This window comes from Anastrepha ludens, chromosome 3 (assembly GCF_028408465.1).
Source record: "Anastrepha ludens isolate Willacy chromosome 3, idAnaLude1.1, whole genome shotgun sequence".
Classification (NCBI taxonomy): Eukaryota; Metazoa; Arthropoda; class Insecta; order Diptera; family Tephritidae; genus Anastrepha; species Anastrepha ludens.
In genome coordinates this window covers 130,723,158-130,731,434 of record NC_071499.1, presented here as the reverse complement: position 1 = coordinate 130,731,434, position 8,277 = coordinate 130,723,158, and the positions used below count along the sequence as shown (strand labels likewise).

Here is an 8,277-nt window from a genome sequence, read left to right as displayed (position 1 = left end):
ATAGAATATTTACAACTTAAATTTTGTACTTAAAACAATTTTTTACACCAATTCCCAAATTTTACTTTCCCATGTGGCTTTTTTAAAATCACTTTTCATGGCTCTATTTGATTCTCTTATACTGTGCTCAACTCTCATGGCTCTCTTCCAAGTGTTCGTATTGGTGGTGATGGTGTATATGCTCTTCCTCTTCTTCGATAATTGGATGTACATGCTCGTGCTTTTCCGAATGATGATGCTTATGCTCGTGCGAGATATGCTCCTTGTGTATGATCGGATGATGTTCCTCGTGTATGATTTTTTCTTCCTTGATGACAATCGGCTTGTGATGATGATGTATATGTTTTATAACGGTATGTGTATGCTTCTCGATTTTCTTGTGAACTGGTACATGGATTGTGACTTTTTTCTTTTTCTGATGGCCGCTGGAGAATAAGAAAGAGATAAACAAGTGAGATAAAAATCAAGCAAAAATAGTGGAAAAGTCAATTGAACTGCTTTGGCGAGAGACCCGAGGAAGTTCAGCCATACCAAACGTCATAGCCATAACCATAACAGTAGGTATCTACTGAATGAAGCATTTGACGGGTATTTTGAAATGAAGGAAAACAAATTTATTGACTTAGTGGAAAATCAATCTTTTTTGATTTTTTTATTTCGACTTCAATATCAGCTTTTTAAGTTTACGCCACGAGTAATGGAAATACTTTATAGTTATGATGCCTCTAATTGGCTCTTTAGACAACTGTGCAGGAGAGGACAGTGTAAGATACTCGAGCGAAAGTTTGAGCTGAGATCTAATGAGAGATGTTAAAGGAAGCCGTATGAGTTTGATGGGGGCAAGACAAATTCATAGTAGGCGACGTCGATAGAGCAATAACAACATTTACATATATCATATTTTGCTTTTACAAGTTGGTGGTTTGATTGCCAAAATTTCTATGAGTATATAAAAAAACCGATCTGACAACAAATAAGCAGTACTCTTTGACATTAAACCCACCAAATTGCAATAAAAAAAGCAAAACAAATCAGGTTCTAAACCGAAGTTATCCTTGGGAAGTGTTATAGAATTTGTGTCGCGTACTTCCTCATTTCTTGTTCCACTTGTTCAGAACAATAAGGAAGTGGTAAATAATTCGGCGAATAGCGAATTCATTCAAAGTGGAACATCCGATTTGGTTTTTTTTCTTTCGTTTTGCTTGTTTGAATGCCAAAGCTTTCTGCTACATTCTGAATTCTTGTTCTTGTTCACATCCTGAATGAAGTTCTTAGAATTTCTAGAATCCAAGGAAAATAATCAGTTGATTTTGACATTTAATCCCCAAAGTTGCAAAAACCAAATCTATCTAAATTTTGCTTTTGTACTACTGCAATAACATTTTTTGAGTTCGCCTTGTCGCATGCTTTAAACAGATGCTGCATTTGACCTCTGACCCTATCTCTTTCACTCTGGTGTTTGCACTTACTTAGCATCCGCGCTTTGTGTGCACAGCAGGAGCAGTAATACACCCACAATGATGATCACTTTGGGGAGCTACATAGAGAGATTACGATAGATTTATTTAAAGTTACTCGAATTACTGATCGAAAATCGCTATAAAAAATTTATTTCCGTCTTACCATATGCCTTCGATTCATGTTTGATACGTTTGTAAAATTGTAACACTTTCTCGAGAAGGAAGAGGTATTTTTTGCCTCGTCCGTTTAATGTCGGTACGCACGCTTTGCTATGAGACTGAGAAATGAGTGTTGGCCCAGTTGGCTAAAGACTTTTATAACATGCAAACAGCAATGCGGATAACTTCGCATTACGGTACAGCGTAGGAAGAGAGAAGTAGATGGATGTGGGGGGTGGCTGCTAAAGTGGAGCGCCAGAAAACATGGAATTCGGACGATTTTCGCTTCCTTCACTCGACTGGCATGTAACGCTTGCGTTTAAGTGTGTATGTGCGTGGGTATGCATGTGTGGAGGTTTGGCACCAGCACTAGCAGCTGCGAACGACGCTATGTAACGTAATCGTCCCAGCGCATGCGCAGCCAAGTGAATCAGTAGTGCAGTTACGCTGGTGGGTGTATTTTGAGCAGCGAATTTTTATATTTTTTGGTTTATAATTTTTTTGCAATTTCATAATTTTGTTTTTATTCCACTGCACACAAAAATATTGGCTCTTAAATTTACTTCTTCATTTTAATAAGTTTTTTCCTTTGGCTATTTATTGTTGTCTTTCTAAGCGGAAGCCTATAAGCCTGCATGAAAGTCAGTCAGCGGAAATGATTTTGTTAAATAATTAAATTAAATTGTAAACGGAACAATATTATCGAAAACTCACACATAGATGCACATATGTGTAGCCCAATGCCATTAATATGCACACAGAAGAAAGGCGGGGAGAGCGCCGCCAACTGTTTAGCACTTAACCCGTTAATAGTGTGGAAATAATAATAAATTAATGGAAAACACATTAGTTATATACTTTGTAGACAATCTTGTTTGTGCTTGAAAATTAATAATATTTTTATAATAAAAAAGAGAAAATAAAGATGGCTGAAAAATAATTTTCTTATAACTTCAAGCGAAAAAATAGTAATTTTAAAAAATCATCGGATATCAAAAAATTGTAGTAAAAATGCAACATTACAAAGGCAACAAACCTGGAATACCAACTCTCGACAGTAGGATTAAAATATGTAGACTCAGGGCTGGTAATACCTCAGATTGTAAGCACTTTTGTGGAAATCCAAGTAATCTTAAGCAACAAACCACTGCCAAGTCTTCGATATGCAATGCACTCTGTAACGACGCAGTTTATTCCTTTCTGGGCAAGCTTTTGTTTTTCAGATGGTGACAGTCGGAACATGGGTGCCTGACAATGAGCTTACAGTATGAAGATATGTCGTGACGTGAGAAAGGAGGGCAAGTCTGACTCTACTTAAGAAACCGTGGCACCTGATTTCATTCGCTGCCAATGTGGTCGCAGTGGTAGGATGAAGCTCCAAGCAAACAATTGTTCAACGAGGGAGAGAAGTAAGCGACTAGAGATCAAACCCAAACCGGAGCCATACTTTTGTTTGGGCAAAGTCGTTTTCGAAGTCCAACCACTACCCATTGCAGACGAAAAGCTTCAAATACTTCGTTAGAGCCGCCTAATTTGGCTCAACTACGGTCTGGATGTTGTAACAGGTTAAACTTCTACTTATCCAGAATCGCACTTCGACATACTCAATATATGTACATATATGTCCGGCATGTGAAAGTATCACTTACCAGACCTCTCCCTCTGGACCTAACAGTAGGTTTCCTGGGCCTACCGTTAGATGAGTTAGACGATGACGATCACTGACTACACCGTACTGCCAGAGCCTGGTAAACAGCTACAACAAAAACAACAACCTCTGCCTTTCAGTTCAGTAAAAGAGGTCGCGGCAAGCTTACCAAAGCTATAAGTTCTCTATTGGCTATTGATTTCGTGGCCACTTTTCTTTTAAAAAGTGGCTGATTATGCAGAAAGCACAGAGAATCCCCTCATAACAGCCATTTAGAATCCCTGAGGATTGCATTCATGGGCGAGATGGCAAGCTTGGCGCTCTCATGCGATACGAAAAGCCTCGGTTAGGTTCATCTACTTTATTGCCATAAGCTTGAGATCGAACGAGAATGACTTCACCCCCTGTTTAGTTGAGGGTCGAATGCTTGGTGTAATATTAAGGCTCAGCATGCACTCGATCAATCATGCTTTTGAAAATATTGAAATCTAGCAAAAATCACGAATAAGACAAGTAAAATTGTCCGATAATTCAAAGAAATTAAGTGCAAAAGTTACGTTTGAAATGAAGTCAGTGGCCTTTGGAAAGATTGCGGGCAATCATCTAACCTATGTCAAAAAGAACCGGAAAGTGTTTCGGTTTTGCTCTTCATGAAGCCCATTTAATGGCCACTCGAGTTTCATGCCAGCTTTGCTTTCCAAATAAAAGCATTGATGTCAAGGTTAAGTGATCCTATTACGTATACATATGTGTGTGTAAGTGCATAATTACATATATCAAACATGACAAGTACTCATTCAATACAACGAGGACAAATGCGCTGCCAAGTTCGCACCTTAAGTCTTTTGTTTTCAGTTGGAAAAGTGCTGGTAATGTTGAAAGAAAAGCCAATTTCCAACACATTTTCAACACCCTACCCAGCTTTTTTGTACTGCGCGTGTACTACAAGAATTGAGCGAGCAAACAGTATTGAGAAACCAAAAAAAAATTTATAAAATCCAATCAAATTAAAGCAGCAACAAATTGGCGTTCAATTACCTATTGCCGGCGACCTGTCCGACTTGCTACTGAAACCTTTTATTTAATTTGTTAGAGTAGCCCGCGAGGGGAGAAGCACGCCGCAAAGGAGAGGTGATGGAGATTTAGTGTTGTTGCATGCAACAATGCCGCTACACTTCATTGAATTTTTCCAAGTGCTGTGCAGAACAAAGAGGATGAAGGCACGGGCAGACAGACGAGTTGTCAAAAATAAACATCAATCAAAACACAAGAACAACAAGCACTTAGTTGAAGAGCCGCTTTTCTGCTTATGCTTGTTGTAGCAGTTGTATTATGAAGCGTGTTGAAGTGTTGTTTGAAAGAAAACAAGTTGCTCAAGCGGAGCGGTTAAGCAAAAAGGCGAAATAAAATAAAATAAAAAAAATGTGTATGAAACTTAATTTTCTTTCTTTTTCGCTTTGGTTTCGGTTCTTTCAAACTTTTGTGTTTGCTTGCTGACTTGCTTAAGTATGTATTAAGTTCTTGTACGTACAATTATATTTTTCCTAAATTGGCTTTTACTTCGGGTCATTTGAAATGAGTGATTTGCGGACTCTTACACATTCCCCTTATAAGAAATGAGAGACAGAGAGAAAATGTGTAAAACAAAAGCAAATAAAAAAATATATGTGACTTGGAAAAAATATATTAAAAAAATTGAAATAAAAAAATGGTGACTTAATCCTAATTTCTTGATACATACTATATGTGTAATGTGAGGCAGAACAAAATTAAAAAAAGGTATATGTAAGAAAGTAATAAAAAAATTTAAAAATAATAAAAACAAATAAAGAAGTAATTACAAAAAAATTATTAAAAATAAAAAAATAAATAATTGATGCATACACATCTGTTAGGTGTTTGGCCGAGCCCCTCCTCCTATTTGTGGTGCGAGTCTTGATGTTTTTCCACAAATGGAATGGAAAAAAATTACTAAGTCACCCTAATTTCCTGATATGTGAAATTTTAAGCAGAATAAAATTAAATAAAATATATAAAAAAATTAATAATTTTTTTAATTATAAAATTAAATTAAAAAATAAATAAAAATTCAAAAAATTAATAATTAAGTCACGTGACTTGGAAGCTGCTTTTATGATAAGGGAAATATGAGGCTGAGAAAACTTAAAAAAGTATGTGAAACAAAAATTAATAAAAAAAATTAAAAATAATAAAAACAAATGTAAAAATAAAAAACCTAAAAACATGAATAATTAAGTCACATGACTCATTTTATGATGCGTGAAATGTAGGGAGAAAATATATAAAAATATTAAAAATAGTAATGAAAAAAAAACAAGTAATCAAGTTATTTATATAAAAAAATATATTTATGCAAACACATACATATACAGTTGGTTCTGTTTTTATGCGGCTTTTTTTATGCGGTTTTGAAATAGTGCGGTTTTTTTTTAAATTAAAAAATGCATGTCGACCTATCGGGAATTGTACATAAAAACAAAATTCTAAACCAGCTAAGCAAAAACTCATCACAGATTACATCAGAAATGCTAACCCTACAAGATGGAACCGCTTGCATAACCATCTAGATCAGACGTGTAAATTTCCTCAAGTGACGAAAGTGATTTTACGCCAAATCCTAAACGAATGCGCAACATGTGGGTATTGTCTGATTCTATTTCTGCCGTAAATTTATTTTTCGATTCTGACGTTTCTTAAATAAAGACATAATTTTCAAAAATACAATATTTTGTTTGTGCGATTTTATTTAATTATTTCAGATTCATGCGGTCTATGGAACGTATCTATAGTAATAATATGGGACTAGTGCCCTTTTTTATGCGATTTTATTACATTATTTCAGATTTATGCGGTTTTAGCATTTGAAACGTATCTATAGTTTTACTATAGAACTGGTAGCTTTTTTTATGCTGTTTTTTATGCTGTTTCTTGCGGAACGTATCTACCGCATAAAAACAGAATCTACTGTATATACAAGTTAACACGCTGCAGTCGCATTTGTTGCGACGCTCCCACTGCTCCCACGGCTGCTCGCTACACGTGCCGCAGTGTCAGCATATTTCAATTTCACAATGCAACGTAACAGGAGACGTTACCTGTTGCACAATTACATTCAATAGTGCACCCGTGGGAAGTCAAGGCCAAGTCCGGTCTCAGACAAATTACACAACGACTGCGCCGCAGCTGGGGAATGAAGGTGTAAAGTAAGCGACCGTCACCACGACCAGTTAGTGGAGTTTGAGACGGGTTCCGGGTTAGCTGTATTAGATTAAGTAATTTGTGTAGAATAAAAATAATTGTGAGCTATTAAAAGAATTATAAGTGTTTCTTTCCTGGGCAGCTGGCTCTTAATTTTTTTTAGTGTAACGGACTGAAAGTCCGTAACTGGCGCCCGAGCAGGGACCCAGGAGTGTTAAAAGTGGGAGTGGATGAAATAAAAGAAAGTGTATTAAATAATAACAAACAATAAATAAAAAATCGATTGGAAAAATTTAAAAAGTGAAAAAGGGTTTTTGATAAACCTGCTCAGCAAATATTAAAGGATCATAGGGCGTAAGGCCAAGGAGAGCCACAATACGCTGAACATACAATAAAGGCGCTGATGAAACTAGAGTGTATCCTTGCGTAAGTTGACTTAAGCATTTCCTTTTATATTTTCTTTTAAAGATGGAAGATTTGAGGGCCACGGTAACAAATTTAACGGGTGCAGTTAACGCCCTGCTTGATAAAATGAACACTATCGAAAGACGGGTATCCCGCCTGGACTCAATAAGCTCCAGGATGTTTACACCAACCGCCAATGACCAGACGGAACCCAGAGAAGAGATGGTACCACAAGCCCCTAAAACGGAAGCCGACATAAGGGACATCAGTCGACTCCCTGACTGTGTCAAGGAGCTGCAGATTTTTGATGGGAATCCTGTCCACTACGTGTCCTGGGTGCACTCGGTAGAAGTCATCCTTTCGGACTTCGAGGTCGTGAGGGGTAAGCCCCTATATCGGGCATTTTTACAGCACATTAGACAAAATGTGAGGGGTGCTGCTGATTCCGCACTAATTTCGTATAACATTTTCGATAGCAACTGGTCGAAAATCAAAGAGTGCCTTTCTCTGCACTATGCAGATAAAAGGGATATTCGCACCCTTGAGCACCAGTTGCATCAACTTCAGCAAAAGGGAATGAGAATTGATGAATTCTACGCGAAGGTGAATCACCAATTCTCTCTCATTATTAACAAGATAAAAACCGAGTCCTACACGGACGAAACAGTAAGAGTTTTAGTTGAAACTTACCGCAACCGTGCGCTAGACGTATTCATACGCGGGTTGAATGGGGAAATGTCGAGAATGATGCTTATACAGCGTCCTAAAACATTTGCCGGAAGCTTACTCGGCATGCTTAGAGATCCAAAACGTCGACTTTAGAAATTTTGCAATTCATTCTTCCACGGCTAGCAATCGTGTGGTGGTGCCCATAAACAACTTACCGAGCACCCCTTACTCCCCAAATAGGATCAAACCTCCACAATTGCCACCAAAACCTACATGGCACGGTCAAGAGCAGCGTACACAATACCCAAAAAATTATCGTCCTTTTTCAAGAGATGACATCCAAAGTTCCACGTCGCGTCCGCCAGTTGAGAGGATGGAGGTTGATCCTTCAGTGCAGACACGCAAAGTAAATTATATCAATCGACCCAATCCTTTTAAACGTAGTGCGAGGTCTGAAAATCTCCCACGGAAGCAACAAAGGCTGTATCACACTGTGCAGGAGGAACGCGAGGAGCAGGACGTCAAACAGCAAAGTCTGTATCACATAGCTCAAGGGGTGAGCGAAGAACAGGATGCCAATCAAGAACCTAGCAATGACGAAGAATCTGAGGATTTTCTGTCCTCCGGCCATCTAGCGTACCATACCTAGAATATACGATGCCGGATGGCCGCGTTTTAGATTTTTTAGTAGACACCGGTGCCAACAAAAACTTCATT

General features: G+C 37.7%; 1 protein-coding gene across 1 annotated transcript; it reads right to left on the bottom strand.

Moving 5' to 3' along the window:
- Positions 1 to 127: 127 nt before the first annotated feature.
- LOC128857745 (uncharacterized histidine-rich protein DDB_G0274557) lies at positions 128 to 1,641 on the bottom strand. The gene is made up of 3 exons (XM_054093489.1): positions 1,624 to 1,641; positions 1,470 to 1,537; positions 128 to 425 (listed from the first exon to the last, which is right to left on the bottom strand). Exons 1-3 carry the CDS (start codon positions 1,639 to 1,641, stop codon positions 128 to 130), a joined length of 384 nt encoding a protein of 127 aa, XP_053949464.1.
- Between the last annotated feature and the right edge of the window lie 6,636 nt (positions 1,642 to 8,277).